General features: G+C 28.3%; 3 protein-coding genes and 1 long non-coding RNA gene across 4 annotated transcripts; 2 read left to right on the forward strand and 2 right to left on the reverse strand.

The window, feature by feature from the left end:
• Positions 1 to 610: 610 nt before the first annotated feature.
• On the reverse strand, positions 611 to 4,761 carry LOC132939358 (pineapple eye protein-like). The gene is given in 6 exon segments (XM_061006509.1): positions 611 to 791; positions 1,377 to 1,661; positions 1,730 to 1,854; positions 1,928 to 2,029; positions 2,113 to 2,282; positions 4,740 to 4,761. Coding segments are annotated over 6 exon segments (885 nt in total).
• A 6,561-nt stretch (positions 4,762 to 11,322) lies between these two features.
• LOC132939431 (protein FAM200A-like) lies at positions 11,323 to 11,775 on the forward strand. The gene has a single exon (XM_061006627.1). The coding sequence runs from the start codon at positions 11,323 to 11,325 to the stop codon at positions 11,773 to 11,775; it is 453 nt and encodes a 150-aa protein (XP_060862610.1).
• A 483-nt stretch (positions 11,776 to 12,258) lies between these two features.
• LOC132939508 (uncharacterized) lies at positions 12,259 to 15,083 on the reverse strand. The gene is made up of 3 exons (XM_061006751.1): positions 15,012 to 15,083; positions 12,620 to 12,774; positions 12,259 to 12,430 (listed from the first exon to the last, which is right to left on the reverse strand). The coding sequence occupies exons 2-3, from the start codon at positions 12,766 to 12,768 to the stop codon at positions 12,259 to 12,261; spliced, it is 321 nt and encodes a 106-aa protein (XP_060862734.1). The 5' UTR covers positions 12,769 to 12,774; positions 15,012 to 15,083.
• Positions 15,084 to 17,354: 2,271 nt separating this feature from the next.
• LOC132935685 (uncharacterized) lies at positions 17,355 to 18,368 on the forward strand. Its single transcript, XR_009663319.1, has 3 exons — positions 17,355 to 17,983; positions 18,090 to 18,251; positions 18,318 to 18,368. It is a non-coding gene; the product is annotated as an uncharacterized LOC132935685 (long non-coding RNA).
• The last annotated feature ends 4,869 nt before the right edge of the window (positions 18,369 to 23,237 follow it).

The following is a 23,237-nucleotide window of genomic DNA, read 5'->3' on the forward strand; positions in this document are numbered from 1 at the left end:
CTCATCAAATCTAATCGAACTGCAGTATACATGCGTTTGTCTGTACCCACATGTTCTGCAGAGAACTAGCTTCCATCCACTGTTTGGAAAATAAAAAAATATAAATGCCAATTGTATATATAATATAATAACAATAACATAAAAAACATACCTATATACCTAATTATGTCATTTTGGATATATATTAAGATTTAATTAAGTAAGTATTTTTCAATTTGCGGGGAAGGTAATATTATATAAGTATTACATGTCAACAAAGATTAATTTTTGACTTTGATTTATTATTAATTTGATACCAATGGAATGAAACTCAATGTGAAATAGAAATTTGGATGATAATTTATTATTGATTGATGGTTAGAAATATAGAATATAAACAGAGTTAGGGATATTATTCTACACACATAAATTATTTGATAGATAAAACAAGTTTAAAATTTATAGTGAAAATGATTTGAATTAAATTTACTTTAATATGTCAAATTCATAGATATTTCAAACAATTTAGGTAGGTTCTTATGATTTAATGAGTATCTTATTAATTTACTGTACCTAATATTTAACTTTGGTGCGTAAAATTAATATTATGTTAATAATTAAAACACATTACTTACAATTCGTTTTGGAAGTTGCGTTTGCCTTCATGAGGACAGAGACAATGTATAGCATCACATTGCATAGCCCTTTGAGTGAACTCTTCAAAACGGTTCTGTAGAGTATTCAGTAAAATATTCTGTGAATACCTTCTTTTTTCCCAAGTGGCATACCTGTGATTTAAATGTTTAAGTTAACTGTATATAAAATAAAAAGTATTTAAAGCGTATTCATATTGTTCATAATTTTAAACTCCATGTCTTAGTATTTATTAAAATAATTTATTTACAGTAGGTACAATTAGGTATTATAGAATGATAATTTAAAACTAATAGTTAGGTTTTTACTAAATTTTTAATTAATTTCTATGGTTTTAAATTTACTTTTTTAAAAATTTAGATAACTAGACTTCATTATTATGAAAATTTAAATTTCTTGAAAACATTTTAAATTTGTTCACAATTTTCAATGGTATTTGTATGTTTTTTTTTTTGTTGAATGAAAACATTTGAAATTTCATATACTGAAGCAGAATATATTTTGTACCACTCCAATGTATAAAATTACAATTTTGTACAAATGATATTTGTTCCTTAGCAATGAACTAATATTAAAATATATTCTACTTCTATGAAAATTATATTTTAAATAGTTTATAATTTTTTTCTAAAAAAGTGACTTTTGAATACTTTTATCATTTTTCTATACTAGTATTACTTATATAGTTTTGTACAAACATATTGCATATTAATAATATTAGGATAAATAAAACTCAGTTTTACCGTGATGGTATATATATTCCAAGAATGAGTATTCTGCTCTTAAATTGATCTACATTTTCACATCTTGGGCATTCAATAAAGTAGCCTTTCCGCAATGCAAGATCTTGAATACAGTCTCGGTGGAACCAGCCATTAATCCTGCAACACGGCACCCATATCGAAGTTGGTGAAGCTGATGGTACAATATTATCATTACAAATGCCACATTCTACAGTAGGATAAGCGAATGGGGGTAACTCTGTTACATCTATAACTGGCTGAACGCGGTGCTGTTGGCAAAACGACCTAAAGATATTTGTTTCAATAAAAATCATATACAAAATAGGTTAACAAATGTAAAATTAACTACGTACTTGAATGGCGGAAAATAATGATGCATAGACCCATTTATCAACCCACAAGGAAGATGGAACAGTTTTCGACAGCTTACTTCACCGCACATTAATGTTGCTCCCTTTTTATTGCAATAAACGCAAGTCTAAAATTATGATGTAACTGTTTAGTACACGGTACACGGTGCATAATAGCATAATAATATAGAAAGAACATACCACCCTGGATCCTCGAATTATTTCAGCTCTAATATCATTTAATAAATAACCCCAAATCCCCTCCTTGTCTCCACCATTTTTCACGGCCCTTGATGATAACATCTGAAAACAAGTAAATTATAGTCATATTCTACTATTAACACACTTATATGGCATTTAATATCTGAGGAAATAGGTATAATTACAATGCAGAAATAATGTACTATTACATCATTTAACATGTACAGTGGACTGTTTAACTGTTGACTTATTTCTTTATGGCCACATAACATACACTTTTTCTTCTGACTCTTATTAAGCTCTACCTTCTGACTATAAGGTTGAAGGGCAGTTGACATATGTGTCTCTCGATGAACTGTAAAATTATAATATATCATTAATTTGCAGTTTTAACAATGAACAATAGTTGTAATATTCAGTTTTGTAACAAATGATTTTATAAAATTATTTGAGTTGAAGGTCTCTAAAAATAAGTATTTCAAACACTACTAAAATGCATTTCTGGTAAATATTAATTGCTCACTACTATTCCGTATCGTAGTGAAATTGGTTAGGATGCTAGGGAATTTCATCAATGGCTTTTTGTTATGTTTCAAACAAGTTTACAACAGTTTAGGTACAGTAATTGGTATAACAGATTATAATATATCATAATACATAATAATATAATATTTTATAACTTTTAAGCTTTAAATTATATTTGTCATAGTGGTCGCAGTATAAAAGAAATATTATATTATAATTTTATAGTCAATAATATGTACAATAATAATTTATTTTAGTATACTATATATCTACTATTGAGTATTTTACTTGTTAATATAGAAATATTGACACTAAAATAATTTATTAATATGTTTAAAAATAGAAATTGACAACATTAGAACACAGATATTAATTTATGTAGATGCATAAAAAAAATTATGGTCACTTTTCAAGCACCTATTAGGGCAATAATTATTGTTCCAGGCTCGACTAGAAATTGTAGTCCGTGAGTGCATAATATTTATAAGGATAACTGTGTTATCGGTACTTGAATACGATAATAATGTGTTTATCGTTAAAAAAAAATCAGCTAGGTACCTACTTGTAAATAATTTTTAATTGAAAACAAAATCGAAACGAAGTACCTATCTATTTTTATTTGAACTAAAAAATACATAGTTTTATTATTGTTTGTTATCGAAGACCACACACAATCCTAAGCATATAAATGGTTATTTCGACGGCGATGTTATTTTAATCATGTTTTGGTCGACGGTTGCCGATTTAGTAAACCACGGTCCGGCAGTGTCAATCGTAGATTCTTGTAATAAGGATTAATAATATATTTGTATCGCCGGTCGGACGGAGGGGACCCGCGGGGAGAATGAACCGCGTTTTATAAAGGCACCATCGGCCATAGGTTCACGGAAATAATATTATTATAACAATACGCCGGGCGGCGGCGGCGGCGTCGTCGTCAGTCCCTGTGCGCCGTTTCTATTAGGTTTGGTTACGGTCGTGGCGCGAGTGAAGTAAACAAAAAAACAGCGGCGGCAAGACAGTGTACATTTGTTATCTCGAAGCAGGAACAGCCCGTTTAAATGGTGTAACTTTTGATGTATTTTTTAACCAGACCTAACTATAGTTATCTACTGAATCGATTAATACCTTTGATAAAATGGAAAAAATCAGAAAAATTGTGCGGATGATCCTTTTGTAAAAATCGAATAAAACGTGCTAACATTTTAATGGGAAATCATAATGAAATCTGGAATGACGGCGGCCGCATCTCGCGTTGTTAATATACGCAATTGCTCGCCAAGTAAATAAACTATTGAAACAAAATAAACGTAGATATTTTAATCAAATAACTTAGCATTTAATTATGATATCACATCTTTAAAGTGCTTAAAGACCTGTTTTTTTTTTACTTAGCCGTTCGACGAAGTTTTTTGTTGTGATATTTAATAATCTTACGAAGTTTATGTCTTGAGCAATTATAACATTAAAGTCTCCCCAGAATTTTTACTCACTAACCACTAATGATTCTATATTAGTAAACTAAATTAAAACATCAAAACAGAATCAGTATTAAACGTACACAATAATACTATAATATATTATAATTGAAACTCAACAGATGACGAGAACGTTTTAGGTACGATTTGCTGCGGCCGCCTGCATGGGATACGGCTTATGACGTCAAGTGTACATTCGTGTTTTACCCATACCCACGAATATAAAAAAATACTAGACAGCCGACTTCGGTATTATTATTACTGTCGCCAATAAATTTACTGCCACCGTTATCTAAGAGGTGGATATTTATGACGTATATTATACAGATTTCGTTCGGTTGAAAATCGTACGGTATTTTATATTATTATTGTAAATGAGATTAGTTATATTGTATTTCATTATTTCTATAGCAGTCGTTTAAAAAAAAAACAAAATAAAACAATGTAAAGACTGTAGGTTATAGTATGTATATATTATTTATCCGTGATATGTATAAAATATTATCTGTCAACGTGTCGCATCAGTTTAGTTTGTAAACAGTAACCAATTAGATAATGACTGGCGGTTTTTTTGTAGGATCATTATTTAATACGTAGGTGTGGACTACAGCAGAAGCCGGAAATCTAGTATTTTCATATATATGTCCCCGTCAACAACAATATTATATTCATTACATTTTGAAATGTAGTATAAAAGCCAAGCCTTATCATAAAATGTAAAATGTACAGAGTCCGAGATTCGAACATACGAAAATCGAAATAACATTCGAAAATAAAAACACGAATAATAAGGGAAACTGGATACTCACCACTTCTAGTAGTCGGCGCCATGTTTGCGATAAATATCTGTGCGGTGGTTCTCTGTTTTCTCGCAAAATATGTCCTGTGAAAGCAACAGACACGTGCTCCTGGGATAGATGTTCAGCGGCAAATGAATGCGGTAAACAGTGGAGTATAGTGACTAATAGTGGTGGATGCGGGCAGCGTTCACCAGGGGCCAGGGAGCGTGTCGGTATTTGGTCATCGGGAAAAAACATCTTCTTCACCAGTGTTGTCACATGTTGTCCGCAAAGTCGTATTGACCGTCCTGAACCCATAGATAATAAAATAATTGATAGGCCATGATATCAGCTTATCACACGTGCATGGACGTTACAAGGAGTCTTATAATAAAGTAACGATAAAACCCCTTGCAAGAGTGAGAAGCACTACTATATAAAAGCAGTCTGTCTCTCATCCACATTCCTGCACGCAAACCCCTCGTACATTAATATAGGAATGGTCTATTCATAATTTTATTATCTATGCCCGAACCGGTCCAGTTGATACACGCACCATGTATATTTTTGACACCCACGACAGTTCTTAAGCGGCGGTATTCCAGGGTATTTTTTAATCATTTTTCTCTGACTGCACAAATGTATTTCCACAATTGGATTACAGTAGGGCAATTTCCTACGCAGACCAAACTCCATGGACTGTTATCCATTGAACTGTTCCGGCTATATAACTGTATACTACTGTACTATCTAAATTTTTTAATTTTACGAGACCGCATATTATTCTCAGAAATGATATGTAAAAACATCTAAATCCAGACTCTACCCATGATATACCGAATAAATAAATCGTTTTATATTAATGCACTATTTTTATTGTAAATAATCATTTTAAATTCTTTTTGTAAGTAATATATTTTACTAAGTAATATTTACTTGTAATAGGTAATTTGTTATCATAATTGTTTATAAAAATAAAAACGATAAATTTACTATGTAACTTCTTTTTAATTTTAATGGAAACATTTTTTTTTTTAATTTGAGGTTTTCGCAATATTATTTTTTTTATTATACCTACAATAATTAATATAATCCTGAAATTATTTTTTTAAACAGCAAAATCACATAAATTTTCACTGCACAAAATGTGTGTCTTTGTACACCTGCAGTATTGTAAGAATCCCGACTGTACAAATATAATTTACGTTAAAGTGACTTCCCGGATAGCAATTTGTACAACGATAACAATATTAATATTATTACATCAAACAAATATTATTATAAAAATAATCTTATAGACCAGTGGCGACAGTTGGCGTTGAAAACGGCACCAGGTCCGTCCTAATAGGCCGAGTATTATTCAAATGATATATTTTTGTTATCAAGTCGTAAAATGGTTAGGTGAGGAACTGGTAAAGGTAATAGGTAAAAATACTTTACATACGTCCAATATTTTTTTTAATAAGGCTACAGGACACTTAGGTATCAAGTTTACGTTCAATATATAAAAACGCTTGTTCTAATTTTAAAAATTTCGAGGGGGTGAGGGCTACTAATACAAGTAAATTGTATACTTTTATTTATTAAAACTGCCATAATTGAATATTAGTATATTTATAATAATAAAGTTCGACATTTGCGAAAATTCAATTGTTGGTAGTGAATAAATGTACAGATATATGGTGTACAACTGTATATAATGTACCAAGTAGAGTCTGAAAGAGTATATATGAATGTCACTTTTACATACATTTTTACTGCCAGAAAATGGAGCCAATGTATCTGAACGGTGGGCGTGGTCTATCATCTACCGAGGCAACCGTTGAGCATCGCGTATTTCGTAAGTTTGTGGAAAAGCTTTGAAATTTTTTAAATATTATCATTTTCCAGTCATAATATGGTTGATATTTTAATCGTACCTATGCAATACACGTACGTCATGTAATTTTGTAAGCGTTATCACCTAAACTGTGTTTTAAATCCTATTTTATCTAAACCATGTACTGGATGTATACTGTACTTTATACTTGAAATCCTATCGTATACAATATAAATGTAAATTTGCAATCGCTATCACCTAAATTGGTGTTTTAAATATATTTTATTCAAACCCTGTACTCAGCTGTGGAACTAATAACAATTTGTGGGGGGGGGGGGGGGGGGGGTGAGCCGGGGATTGATCAGCAGGATATTAATTTAGTTATCTATTTAGTATATTGAATTAACAGGTAGATTATTATTAATTTATTTTAACAATGTAAGATGTAGACATTGCTATCAAAATGTATCATACCTATTTGGAATTCAAAATGTGTTGCTGAAAATTGGTATTCAAAATATATTTAAGGCACTTGGAACGCAGTTTTTAAATCGATGGATTGAGCTCATCTACTTAATTTTTCCAAGTCAAGCACTGTTAATAATAATTTATTTAATATTATTAATTATTATCAATTAGGTATATTATTATAATATTAAATACAAAAATACTTTATAGTTAATATTTAATTTTATATTTATATAATTACTAGTAATATTGTTCAAGGATGTCTATTGATACAATTATTAAATATATTAATAATAAATGATTCTGAAATTGATTGGGCTAAATGATATCATGAAAAAAAAGTTTTTACTGTGCAAACAAACATTACAGACTTAAATTCTGGCTTGAATTATTTAGCTATAGAGCCAAATAGTAACTGGATGGAACATTTTGAATTACATAATCCTCAAAAGTAATTTTCTATATTTATATTTTAATTTTTTGCTTATTTTTCTTATACAATAAGATCTTAACGTTACATTAAAACATATTAAGTAATATTAAGTAAGATTTCCACATTGTTAAATAAAATAAAAACAATGAGTATGTAGGCAGGTACCTATACCTAGGTAATAAATATTATATGCTCTTAAGGTATATTAAACCTACTCAAAAAGCTTTAATCTTAATAGTTAATTCTTAAGATGGTATGTGTACATATTATTATAGTTCAGAAAAAAAATAATTTTACCTTATACTTAATATTTACTTATTAAAATAGGCAGCATTTCGGAGGGTAATGTGAAGGCAGTAGACCCACCATAAAATAATATGCTAGGTAAAGTATAATTTTTCACCCCTCAAAAAGTGCAAATTAAAATGTTAATAAATATTTTACTTTTTATAGATCTATAATATTTCTATTTTGATTTTGAATATAGTAAAAATCCATTAAATTATATTATTAAACTCAAAAGTAAATTGAGAATAAAATAAATCAAATTTTTTTTAGTCACGTTTAAAAGTTAAATATGAAATAATAATTATCATCTAGTGACTAAATAATAATTATTATTTTTGAATAGATTATAATCAATATTGTAAAAAATAATTTTAAAATTGTATTTAAATATAGATACAAGTACACTCACACCAAAAAGTACTTTAAAACAAATACAAATATTTGTCATGAATTTAAACACTTTAGTTTTAGTAATTTATTATTAAGTACAAGTGGGTATGTAAAATTGATTTTCTAACTAAAAATTAAAAATTGTAATGCCACATATTATTATAAGTGTCATTAGAACTTATCTTTGTACTATCTACATAATTTTAAAGTGAAAAATTAAAATAAATAAAAATGTATTTTATTTTAATTCTGAAATACTTCAACAATTATAAGTGAAAAATAATCAGAAAAATGATTTTTGAACTTTTTAAATAAATTAGGTAAGTATTTTATTTTTAATTAGAAATACATCCAATACAGTATTTGAATTACCTAGGTAACTTAAAAAGCGTTCTAAATATAGTTAATGTTGCAATCCTTCAGTGGTTAGCGGTTGTGTTAAATACTTTACTAAATATTAATATAGACATTTTTTTTAACAATGTGTATACAAAAAATAATCACAAATATAAAGATTGTTTGGAGGTGGGGTGTTGAACATTTTTTATTTATAATTATTCTTCCTTCCCCTTAAAATACAACCAAGTGCCGCCTACATTTATAAGTTATTAATATCTTTATTTAAGTACCTCTATTTATTATTATTATTATTGTTTATTAAACGCCGAAACGGCAATTTTACATATTATTACAAGTAGGTATGGTATAAGTACAGTAAGGTAGAATACATAAATAATTAATTAGGTACATAAATAATTTAGATAAAAGTATAAATATTTCAGAGTATACATGTTATAATATAGATAAATAGTATAATTATAAAGGTAGAAGTATAATTAGTGGCCTAAAGATTATTGGTTGTTCGCAGCTCTGAGCATGCGGTGTAGAGTGTGGTTGTGCCTATACGAGGTCTTGTGGGTTGGGACATAAAATTGTGATTGGTTTCTGGAAGAATAAGAAGGAACTCTGAATGGTATAGCTGCAAGGAGATCAGGAACGTCCAAAGAACCACTTAGAATTAAATTTAGAAAGTCTAAGTCTGCTTTTGCACGACGAGAGGTAAGAGTTGGGATGTTCAAAACTTGCCTTATGTTGGAATAATCATGATATTCGTGATAAATGTTCATTTTGAAGACAATAAAGTTAAGAAATTTATTTTGGACGCTTTCAAGTCGTAGCTGGTCTTTAACTAAATACGGTTGCCAGATCACAGATCCAAATTCAAGAAGAGAGCGGACAAGGGCATAGTATAAAGTACAAAGGCATCCAACCGACTTAAATAATTTAGTATTATTTATGATGAACCCGAGGACTTTAAGTGCTCTATTAACCATCGAATTTTCAAAAAACAATCAATATTTATAGTAATTTTGAATAATATGTAGTCATTTTTATATATGTTTGTAGCTAAGAAGCGTATAATTCTGTTAAGTTGATAGTACCTATATAATGTTAAAGAAAATAAATGGAGTTTTCTGGTAAAGGTAATATCATATTATAATCAAAAGTCAGATATGTTTTTTTTTGTATAACCTAAAGCATTTAAAAGTTTGAGTATGTTTTAAAAAAATAAAACATTAGGTATTATTTTTAATTATAGAATAATAGATACAGATGCATAGTTACATATTACTTATAATTTTTCTCCAAACCATCAGATAAAAAAATATTTTGGATTTGAAGTAAACACTATTTTGTTTTAATAACCAAAATATTTTGTCATTATTAACACCTATTTGACATTTCATGTTATAAGAGTCAGTAAATATTAATAACAATAACATACACTTGGTAGTAGAGTTCACAATATTATTCTGTTCACAAGTATCTATTTATTTTATTGGTAAAAATTTTACCAACATTAAATTATTTTACAATTACAAATTAATTGTACCTATATGATAGGTCGGTATAAAAAAAAATCTATCATTGCATTATACCTATCTATTATTTTAAACTGACTACTCAGAATAGAAACATAAATACAACATGGCAAAGTACCTAAAACAAACTATTTTATATTTTAGAGTTATATTCCATAAGTATTAGATTTGTCAACATCCAAGCTGTTTACGGACATTGTAAGTTTTCAAATTTTTTTTGCTTTTTTTCTATAATTATCAATAAAATTTTATTTGTTGAGTACAACAGCGTGAACATTTAATACAAGGCTCCTGATATATTTTTACAATAGCTGTTCAGAAATATTAAAAATATGTTGGCACAATTTTTTTTATAACCATTTAAAGTACGAATTTTGTCAAAATTTATCAAATTTAAAATTTAATAATTATTTTGTAGTTAAAAAATGTATAAAATTTTTAATTTTTATATTTTAGTATAGAAAATTTAAAAGAAAGTTCCACTTAAATTGGTCATATATAAATTATTTTATACACAATAATATCACCAAATATGCTTAGTAATATCATAGGGTGACTGATCGTCATCGCTCAGAATCGTTTTTCTTATACAATGCTATTATATAATCGAATTCAAATATAACGCCATCCATTACAGTGAAAAACTTGTAACCTACTGTACAGCAGAGTAACACCCACTTGTCCACCCTTTTTTATTATAATTTCCTAAAATGTTAAAAATTTAATTTTAAATTTATTTTTCTAAATGCGCCCGTTGCCGATACCATTTTGTCCTCAAAAATGGACTAACAATACTGCCTTTTAGAATCAACCAAATTTCATAATTTTTTTTTTTTATTGCTAGACGGAAATATTCTACTGCCCGCATCGATCTCTGTTTTTCATTATTTTACTCTCAAACTTTATAATATTATGTATTACCGTGGTGTGTGTCGCCAAAGTATATTATTTATATATTAATATATTACATATAGTTTCATTTGACATATATGATATTATTTCAGCATTATGACGAAATAGTAAAACCCAGAGATAAGAAAAACAATTATGAAGATATTCTTACCTCGTAATGATTTCGACGTAATCATAACTGATAAATAGTAAATTGGGATTATGTGTTTTATAGGTAGGTACGTAAATAAGCACGTTCTCACTATTCTCATTCGTGATCACCGTGTTGTGCGCGTTGTGTCTGTGTAATTTCGTTATATTTTCATATTTTCTTATACATACCGTATTAAAGAAGGTACATTAAGTATGGACAAATTTATAATTAAATTATATTCAAAAATCCATTTAAGCATAAATCAAAAAACGGAATTAAAAAATATAATGTACGAACATTTATTGACACTTTCTCGAAATTTAAAGAGTTATTTTCCATCACTTCTAACAACTGAAAAACAGTGGGTAGTTTCATTATATGGTCCATGTGGAGAAGAAAATATAAAAAATGCTAACTTATCTTCTACGGAAAAAGAACAATTACTAGAAATATCATCAGATACCACGTTAAAATCTAAATTTTATATGTCTGAAAATGATTCATTTTGGATTTCTTTGCAAAACGAATACCCAGAAGTGAGCAAAAAAGCGTTGCAAATTTTGCTTCCTTTTTCAACATCATATATGTGTGAATCAGCATTTTCGATATTAGAAGTAACAAAAACCAAAAAAAGGTCAACGCTTAAAGATATTGAAAGTGAATTACGCGTAAGTTTGTCAACAATTCGCCCACGAATTGAAGACCTATGTTCAATTCGCCAATCACAAGTATCGCACTAATTTCCATTATAAACTAACGCTGTTTTTATAATAATATTTTTTTAATACCTAATTTAAATTGTTTATATTTTAATAATGTAAATTTAAAAGATTTGTTTTTTTTTTCAAATAAAATGCTAACATGAACTTAAATGTATTAATTTACATAGATTTGTAATTTTTACTTTTTCAAAAATCCATAAAAAAAATTTTAAGTGTGTCGCCATTTTTATGGATCTAAATTAAGGTGTCGTCGTACAAAAAAGGTTGAGAACCACTGAGATAGTTAGTTAAATATTTATTATTTAAACGGAATTTAATGACTAAGTACGTAGTGCAAAAACACAAGAGTACAAGTAGGTATGCAAAAAGTTGTATATACAATAAAAAAATATGTTAAATATAAGTAAACAATGTATCATAGTTTACTATTATCAGGCAAAAAAATCATAAAACTAATTAAATAACAATAATACGAATTACTACAGCCAATAATACATAAAATTATAAACGTAAACTCCTAACAAAATTATCGTCGTCTATAAGGTATGCAAATTTGAACGGATCGTAATCTCCGATTGCTTTGTGTAAGTTATTGTGTTCACTCCATTGCTCTTTGTTATCGAAGTATCTACCACATGTTGAACAGCGATATACATCTTCCTTTGGTTCAAATCTAGAAAAAAAAAATTATAGTTAAATTAATTAGGAATATTTTAATCATATTATAATTTAAATTTAAATTTTTTCTGAGTAGATGGAATTTAAATTGCTGGATGAATTGTTTGCAGTATTAAATAATTAAAATGAAATCATCGATATTGATAGTAAGATGGTTAGACTTATAAGATCAATTTATACTTACGCGGCCAATACTTGTTTGGTACATTTACGATGCAATTCTGCCGTCTCTCTCGACAACATGAAATGTTTGCAATTCTTGCACATGAAATAGTCTCCAATCGCGGGGTCGTTCATTTTTATAATGCATCTCCTCATGGTTACTCTGGGCATTTCGGACTAAAGAAAATTGATTTTTAGTTAATTATTATATATATTTTATCATAAAGAGAATAATAATAATAAATCATTAAAAATATTTTCAAAATGCTATAGTTCATAGAAAATTAAATATAAACATTTAGTGAGATTTTCATGTATTTTCATGTATTTACAGTTATTTGTTTATATATTACAACAAAATAATAAAATCGCTATATGAGAAATCTGACTATCTAATGATGTAAAAATATGGGTAATCGGAAAAAAAGTCCCGAAAAAAATGAATGGAAATATATCAAAATTGAAGAGTAAATATTTTAAAATTGTATTGAAAAATACATTAAAGTTACATAAAAAATCATATAATATCATTAAAAATAGTGGGGAGTTTTCAAGTTCCTTAATGAAGATCATATTTTTGGCTTTTGCTATAATTTAGTAGTTTACTATTAAGTTTAAGTGAAATGATAAAATGGTATATATCAAATTGTATAGATAATAATATAAAAAGTTTCATATTATAAATTATTCATCATAAACTGAAAGGTAATTAGCAGAGGTAATTTTTAAAAATATTTAGTTTGTTATAATAGGAATCCATTCTGGATAGTTTTTCGAATATAGCAGACTCATAAATACATACGAAATTACTATAGATACTTATAATTTGAACTTTGATTAAGAACATTACATAAAAACAAACGTTTTTTGGTATAATAATAGGTTATATGTATACCTATAAACAGGCCTTTTTAATAGCCTTAAGTCATAACATAAGAAAGAGGTGTACCTAATCATAATATTACATTTTTATAGCATTATTATTATAATTTTATAGGTACTATATTACTATAATTGTAATTATTATTGACTATTGTATTACATTTTATTATTTTAGACTTGTATAAAATTTTATTTTATTATATTTAATATGTGATTTAAGTTATTAACATTTTTTATGATATAATATGGTTTTTTATGTAACTTAAATTTTTTTTTAAATACAATGTTAACATAATTATACTTCAATTTTGATATTTTTCATTCATTTTTATCGGGATTTTTTTCCGTGATTCAAATACGCTATACGCTCATAAAAATGTGATTTGATTTTCTTATAGACATTTTTATTTTTGATCGAAGAACATAAACTGATGAGGTATCTTGTATTACATTTTAAAAACGAAAAAAATGAGTGAAAATATATCAAAAATTACTATAGATACCTATAATTTGTACATTGATTAAGAACATTACATAAAAACAAATGTTTTTTGGTATAATAATAGGTTATATGTATACCTATAAACAGGCCTTTTTAACAGTCGTAAGTCATAACATAAATAATAGGTGTACCTAATTATAATATTAAATTATTATAGCATTATTATAAAAATTATATAGACACTATATTACTATACTAAATTGTATTAATTAAGACTATTGTATTACATTTTATTATTTTAGACTTGTATAAAATTTAATTTAATTATATTTTAATATGTGATTTAAGTAAGTTATTATATGATATTATATGATTTTTTATGTGACTTTAATTTTTTTTTTTTGATACAATTTTAACATAATTATACTTCAATTTTGATATTTTTTATTCATTTTTATCGGGATTTTTTTTTTGCGTGATTCAAATACGCTATACGCTCATAAAAATGTGATTTGATTTTCTTATAGACATTTTTATTTTTGATCGAAGAAGACAAACTTATGAGGTATAATCTTGTATCACATTTTAAAAACTTAGATTTAAAAAATAATTTTTTTGAATTTCTAACTGTTAATAATTGGCACGTTTTTGTGATTGTCATTGTAACAATATAAGTATTATAAGCCTTGTATTCACTATTCAAACTTTTTTGGCTAACAAATAAAATTTTATTGAAACGTTAAGAAAAAAAAATTGGAAACTGAAAATGTCCGTAAACAGTTCAAAACAAAACCAATATTTTGAAAATTTTTTCGTGTATAGAAAATGCTAAAATAAATAAGCAGTGCAAATTCTACAGTCAAAGAGTTACACCGAAAACCAAAATTTATTTTGCGTATAAATTACTGTTTTTTCTTAATCATTGTTTTGTTTTTCCTGTTTGTCCCGATTTAAGTAAAATAAAATTTGGCAATCAAGCATTTGAAATGTGGTCAATTAAATCATTCTGTATTATGTTTAGTGAGTTAGTAATTTTTACCAAAGTATTATTGCACGGTATAATGTCTAAAATAAAGCAAAATATACTTACGATAAATGTATTTTTCTTGAAATCAATAGCAAAACTCTGTACTGCGAGTAACGTCCGCTTCGTTGTCTCCCGATAAATATCAGTTATTCTGCCGATGGTTGGGAGCTGGTTTGAATAATGCTGTATGTCATTAAAACTGTAAATTGTACAATAAATATTAGACGCCTGTGATAGTTGGTACATAATATTATTAAATATCCATATAGAAATATTAGATACCGAAACGCGGAAAGAGGATATGAATGCGCTATAATAAAAATCGCGTCTCATTCCGCTTCCTGTCTAAATTACGTGTTTGGTAGCAAATTTTGTGTATACAATGTTATGTTTTATAATAATAACTAAAACTAATGCGATTCCCTACAATTCACAGCCCTTACATAATATAACAATAAGCGTAAAAGTAAATTTTATTTGGCCGTACTCACCAGTCATCCGTTGAAATCTCCAGCTCGTTGGTGCATGTGCGGACGTCTTACAGTTAGCTCAGTGAAAAACGCAATGAGCCGACTGCCCTAACACGTAGGACACTTGAGCTGCCAGTGACTAAGAATTTACCCCCCACCTCTTACTCATCCATCGATAGTCTCTTTTGATAAAATGCGTCCACCCGGCGGTATGGCTGACGCCGTCTCGATCGGCTTTGAAATTGTGCCTTTTAGAACGTTAATTTCATGCACAATACAATGTGTACATACAGGTACGAAATCGTTATACCCAACTAACTCCCAAGCAATAAAACCAGTTTGGTATTTTCCTTTTAAAGGAAAACGGTTTTTTTGTATTCCGCAGTAAGCCAGAGGACACTTAATACCTATAATATATTGTAACGTAATATGGGTCAAAAAAGGTAAAACTAATATCGGTCTTTGTGAATATTTGCTCTGGAGTTTCTATAGGCCGTGTGCCAGCAGCCTGTATCTAAGACGTGTACCTTGGACATTTTTATATAACAATATTGTGATTTTAACTTCCTAAGAAGTTAGCTGTTTCTTAAAATATAATATTATAGTATTCTATATTATAACAAGTGTGCCCAAATTTTCGATGTTTGCGCTGCCGGCTATTTACTGACATTTTGCCGGGCAACTAATAAAATAAAAAGGTGGTGTTTACAACTTTGGATAGGATAGGTGACTCAATATAAATATAAATAACAAAACGTATTAAATATTTGATGATATTATATTAAATAACACAACAAGTGTACCAAGGTTGGCCCGTGAAGACCTCTCTTACCGAGCGAAACTTAAAATAATAATAATTCAGCGGAGACCGGCGTCTCACGGACCGGTTGCCAAATATTATAATAAAAACGGCAGCATGTTTGAAATAGTCTATTTGGAAGTAAATTTAAAAAAAACATATTATCGCATACATTTAGTGGGTGGATATAAAATTATATGAAATGCGGTATAAAAATCCCCATGAATAAACACTCGTCTCCGGAAAAAACCCATATAATATTACTCACAACCATATAAAAGAGATAGAACAAATATTTTTAAACGATATTATTAGTGTAATATTTTACCACATTATTTATATTTAAAAAACATTGTTCAAGTCAGTATATCAACTATAGCTCAACTAACCTTATAACATATGTCCCTACTACTAATTATAGGTTATATATTCAAAAATGTTTTCGCACCCAAGCTATTTATATTTCATATATTATATTTTATGTAATAAATTGTAATATAGCGACGCTATATCGGTTCATAATATTATATAACACAGGCAGGCATGAAATTGTTGTGGATTGAAACAGTTTGAATGCCCCAGCTGGGTAGTTATTATATTATATAGGTGGGTAAGTACCTACATAGTACATAATATATCGTAGCAAATATAAAATATTAGTCCCTCGTTAGTCTGTTTTGATAAAAGGCGGCCACCCGGTGGCACGGCTGACGCCGTCTCAATCGGCTTTGAAATTGTGCCTTTTAGAACGTTTATTTTACGCAGAATACAATGTGTACATACAGGTACGTAATCGTTAATCCCACCAACCTCCCAAGCAGTAAAACTAGTTTGATATGTTCGTTTTAAAGGAAAATGGTTTTTTTTGTATTCCGCAGTAAGCCAGAGGACACTAAATACCTATATTATATTGTAGTCCGTGGTGATATAACGTAATATGGGTCAAAATTTTTTAGATCAATTTCCGTTTTCTTCCAAAATAAGTGTTTTGGAATGTGAAAGCAAATTAAGTTCAGATAGTGATATCAATGAAAAATTTGTAAGTAGATATTAGAAAAAATTGCATTACAATATTTTTTTATTTGTTTTTATTGCATTCACAACTTATATTTGATAGCAATTGATGATTTGCTCTGTTGGTGGTGTTGATGCAAAAAGTAATATAAGAAGAATTCTCTCCAAATTATTTACTAACAAATTTGCGATTGAATGTTCATGGACAGGTAGAGCTTTTGAGAAGGATGCAACTAAGTTCAGAATTCAGGATTTAAAAATTATTGCTATAATGAAAAGTGTGTTGTGTTATTTTGGTGCTATAGTATTGTGTACTGAAACATTTTTTTTTGATAGGTTTAATCAAAAATCAGTATCTCCAATATTCAGATTCAAACTTTGAATTAGATGTCCAGTGTTGGTTTAGAACTGCTAAAACGAGATTTGACAGAGAAAAACAATCTGAAAATTTACAATAATAATTGTTTTAAACTAACTTTAAATTTTACCAACTTTTAAATTGTCATTTTGTAGTTTTTCCAACAAAGTAGTTCAGAATTTAATATTTTATTTTATACATAATAAAATGAGTTGTTTTATTATAATTTGTTGCATTACCTAACTAAATATTTTTTATGATTCATTTTATTTTTGTTTTAAACAAATACTGATGTTAATTTTTTTTAGGGTCGATAACACCTCGTAGAAGAGTGAAAAATATTGGATGCATATCTAATCGGCAATTTAAAAGGCGACTTAAGAATGAACTTGAAGTTAGTAATAATAATAGTAAAATTCTTAAATCCATTGTAACCCTTTTAAATTTTTTTTTGGTTGGTAAGTTAACAATTTTATCTCACAAGTACAATTTTCTTTTAGATTTTCAATCAAACAGTAGATCCAATTAAAGTAACAAAACATTTCAATGAGCATAAAAAAGTAAAACCATCCAATGCAGAAATTAGTTTGGAACCATTATTTATTGAACACTTACAAGAAGAAACTCTGTTACCTGTAATGGCAGCACGTGCATCTTATAATGTTAGTATTGATGTAGTTAATTTTTTTTTTACATATTATTAATACATTTTTATATATTGTTTTTAGGATATTTCAAAAAAAGTTAAGCCAATTTTTGAAAACAAAGTTATTACTAAAAAAGATTTAAATCAAGACTTAATAAAACGACTTTGTAAATGGGCTGTAAACTTTAATGTATCTCATGGAAGTGCAAATGAAATATTATCTATTCTGCGTAGTATTGGTTTCAAGGTTCCAAAAGATATAAGAACTATTCTACATGAATATAAAGTTAATCATCCTATCATTGAAATTCAAAATGGTTCATATTTAGATATAGGTATATTAAATATAATTAAACCTCATTTAGTTAAACAGATACAATATATTCCTAATAACATGACAATTAAGTTAAGTTTTAATATTGATGGCCTACCTTTAGCAAAGAGCTCAAAAACTCAGTTTTGGCCTATCTTATTATCCTTTACTAATTTACCTATTTTTGTGAAAAAGATTTTTCCCGTAGGTATTTACCATAGTTATAAAAGCAAACCTGGCAACATAAATGAATATTTTAGACCATTTATAATTGAGTTACAAAACTTATTAACTTGCGGTATTAAAATTGAAAATAAACAAATTAACTTTGAAATTAATCATTTTGTAGCTGATGCACCAGCAAAAAAATCATTCTTATTAAATGTTAAGAACCATAATGGGTATTTTTCGTGCAACTCTTGTGAAGTAGAAGGAGATTATATAGAAAGAAGAGTATGTTTTTTAGATATGTCTGCTCCGCCACGTACTAATGATTCATTTAGATCTAAATCTAATCCTGAGTATCACAAAGATGGGTTAAGTCCTTTAATCGAACTTCCTATAGATGTGACGAGTACAGTTGTCCTCGATTATATGCATTGTGTTTGCCAAGGGGTAATGAAACGTCTTCTTGAGTTTTGGATACGGGGGAAAAAACCTGTTAGAATTATAGAAGAAAAAAAATCTAATATTTCTCTATCTTTATTCAATTTAAGAAAGTCAGTACCATCTGAATTTGCTCGCCTGCCAAGATCTCTTGATGACCTGGAGTATTGGAAAGCTACAGAATTTCGACAAATTCTTCTTTATACAGGAGTTATTGTATTAAAATCAAATATAAAAAAAGAATTTTATGAACACTTTCTTCTTTTAGTTGTATCAATTCGAATATTATGCTCAGATCAAATAAGTGATGAAAATAATAATTTAGCATTGAAGCTTTTACGACAATTCGTTGAAAACTATTCTTCGCAATATGGTCCTCAATTTATTAACTATAATGTCCATAGTTTAATCCACTTACCATTTTATGCACACTTGCACGGATCTTTAGATAATTATAGTTCATTTAAATATGAAAACTATCTTCAGATACTAAAAAAATCTATGAAGTGTTGTAGATACCCTCTTTCAGAAATTCAAAATAAAATATTTGCATCTGAAGGAGAAGAACTGATGGCAGTTTTGACTTATGATGAGAATAATTTAATTAAATCTTTTAAGATAAATGAAAATATTTCAAATTTTGGAACCATTTATTATAATCAAATTACTTTAAGTTCAAATAATTATGTTCTTAGCTGTAGTAATCCAAAAGATCAGTGTATTATCTTAGATGATGGTAATATTTCAATAATTAAAAATATTTATAAACAAAATTCAAAAATTGATAATACTATAAAACTAACTGTAGTAAAAATATTAACCATTAGCGATTTATTTATAAAACCCGTGCCCAGTAGACATGTTGGAATTTATTTAATTAATACCAATCATATATCAAGTCCTTATGATATTGTTTTAAATACTGTAAAGTATAAATGTTTTTTTTCTCAGCTTGTTAATAATCAAGCTGTTGTGATTTCATTATGTCACAATGTTTGATATAGTTAGTAGTTGTACAATATATATAATATATAATGTTTAAATATTTAATTGTATGTCAACATGAAAATATATTGTGTATTATTTAAATTAAATAAGTGTAAAAATGTAAAACTAAAGTTTAAATTTAAAATCTATACCTATATTTTATTTCAAAATCAATTATTTTTAATTTTGTATTAAGGGACATACAATATAATAATATTATTTACCCAACTAATAAAAACAATAATGAAGTAGTTGAATTTTATGGTACCATAATATGTAATACACATAGGTACTTATATAAATTGTATATATATTTTATATCTAGGTTTTATATGGAAATTTATTTTAAAATAAACTTATTTATGGTACAAATTGGATTTTTTTATTTTATTTTTAATTATATTTCAACTAATCTAATAACTGTGTATATTTTATGTAATTGTTAATTATCTAAACTTAAGTGTTTCCATTGGTTACTAAATTGATGATAATTTATTGGCATAATGTGTTATTTATTTACAATTATTATAATTTATAATTATACTTAAGTATAAAATTATAAATGTATATTAATATGTTTCATTGGATACATATGAGGGGGGGGGGGGGGTCTGCAGCAAATGTTCCTATAAAGTTACAACAAAAACATATCGGGAACATAATATTTCAAACTATTAATCGATAGTACATACAAACATCCCGGGAATAGTTTTTAGAAAAATATTACTGTAGTGTTTCAAAAAAACCATTCAGGTAACATAAATCTGAATACAGTTACATAATGTTTTATATAATGTTTCAAACAACATGGCATAAGGCGTTTCTGGAATGTATTTGGAACTCGTATGGAAGTTCCAAAGGAATATTCCATAGTTCCTTGGGAATGGTTCTTTTACATAACTGTAACGGTTTTTTGCACAGTGGGTTCTTCGGACATTAAAATCATCAATATTGTTATATCAAAATGTCCAAGGTACACGTTTTAGATACAGGCTGCTGGCACACCACCTATAGAAACTCCGAACAAAAATTGACAAAGACCGATATTCGTTATAACTTTTTTGACCCATATTACGTTATATCACCACGGACTACAATATAATATAGGTATTTAGTGTCCTCTGGCTTACTGCGGAATACAAAAAAACCATTTTCCTTTAAAACGAACATATCAAACTAGTTTTACTGCTTGGGAGGTTGGTGGGATTAACGATTACGTACCTGTATGTACACATTGTATTCTGCGTAAAATAAACGTTCTAAAAGGCACAATTTCAAAGCCGATTGAGACGGCGTCAGCCGTGCCACCGGGTGGCCGCCTTTTATCAAAACAGACTAACGAGGGACTAATATTTTATATTTGCTACGATATATTATGTACTATGTAGGTACTTACCCACCTATATAATATAATAACTACCCAGCTGGGGCATTCAAACTGTTTCAATCCACAACAATTTCATGCCTGCCTGTGTTATATAATATTATGAACCGATATAGCGTCGCTATATTACAATTTATTACATAAAATATAATATATGAAATATAAATAGCTTGGGTGCGAAAACATTTTTGAATATATAACCTATAATTAGTAGTAGGGACATATGTTATAAGGTTAGTTGAGCTATAGTTGATATACTGACTTGAACAATGTTTTTTAAATATAAATAATGTGGTAAAATATTACACTAATAATATCGTTTAAAAAATATTTGTTCTATCTCTTTTATATGGTTGTGAGTAATATTATATGGGTTTTTTCCGGAGACGAGTGTTTATTCATGGGGATTTTTATACCGCATTTCATATAATTTTATATCCACCCACTAAATGTATGCGATAATATGTTTTTTTTAAATTTACTTCCAAATAGACTATTTCAAACATGCTGCCGTTTTTATTATAATATTTGGCAACCGGTCCGTGAGACGCCGGTCTCCGCTGAATTATTATTATTTTAAGTTTTCGCTCGGTAAGAGAGGTCTTCACGGGCCAACCTTGGTACACTTGTTGTGTTATTTAATATAATATCATCAAATATTTAATACGTTTTGTTATTTATATTTATATTGAGTCACCTATCCTATCCAAAGTTGTAAACACCACCTTTTTATTTTATTAGTTGCCCGGCAAAATGTCAGTAAATAGCCGGCAGCGCAAACATCGAAAATTTGGGCACACTTGTTATAATATAGAATACTATAATATTATATTTTAAGAAACAGCTAACATTAGGAAGTTAAAATCACAATATTGTTATATAAAAATGTCCAAGGTACACGTCTTAGATACAGGCTGCTGGCACACGGCCTATAGAAACTCCAGAGCAAATATTCACAAAGACCGATATTAGTTTTACCTTTTTTGACCCATATTACGTTACAATATATTATAGGTATTAAGTGTCCTCTGGCTTACTGCGGAATACAAAAAAAACCGTTTTCCTTTAAAAGGAAAATACCAAACTGGTTTTATTGCTTGGGAGTTAGTTGGGTATAACGATTTCGTACCTGTATGTACACATTGTATTGTGCATGAAATTAACGTTCTAAAAGGCACAATTTCAAAGCCGATCGAGACGGCGTCAGCCATACCGCCGGGTGGACGCATTTTATCAAAAGAGACTATCGATGGATGAGTAAGAGGTGGGGGGTAAATTCTTAGTCACTGGCAGCTCAAGTGTCCTACGTGTTAGGGCAGTCGGCTCATTGCGTTTTTCACTGAGCTAACTGTAAGACGTCCGCACATGCACCAACGAGCTGGAGATTTCAACGGATGACTGGTGAGTACGGCCAAATAAAATTTACTTTTACGCTTATTGTTATATTATGTAAGGGCTGTGAATTGTAGGGAATCGCATTAGTTTTAGTTATTATTATAAAACATAACATTGTATACACAAAATTTGCTACCAAACACGTAATTTAGACAGGAAGCGGAATGAGACGCGATTTTTATTATAGCGCATTCATATCCTCTTTCCGCGTTTCGGTATCTAATATTTCTATATGGATATTTAATAATATTATGTACCAACTATCACAGGCGTCTAATATTTATTGTACAATTTACAGTTTTAATGACATACAGCAT

The sequence above is a fragment of the Metopolophium dirhodum genome, chromosome 1 (assembly GCF_019925205.1).
Source record: "Metopolophium dirhodum isolate CAU chromosome 1, ASM1992520v1, whole genome shotgun sequence".
NCBI classification, from domain to species: Eukaryota; Metazoa; Arthropoda; class Insecta; order Hemiptera; family Aphididae; genus Metopolophium; species Metopolophium dirhodum.

Bases quoted from the DNA above. Each gene is read 5' to 3' on its own strand.
- LOC132939431 (XM_061006627.1), top strand. From the start codon at position 11,323: ATGTACGAACATTTATTGACACTTTCTCGAAATTTAAAGAGTTATTTT.
- LOC132939508 (XM_061006751.1), bottom strand. From the start codon at position 12,768: ATGCCCAGAGTAACCATGAGGAGATGCATTATAAAAATGAACGACCCC. The intron at 12,431-12,619 runs GTAAGTATAAAT...TTTTTTTTCTAG, and splicing joins ACCAAACAAGTATTGGCCGC to ATTTGAACCAAAGGAAGATG.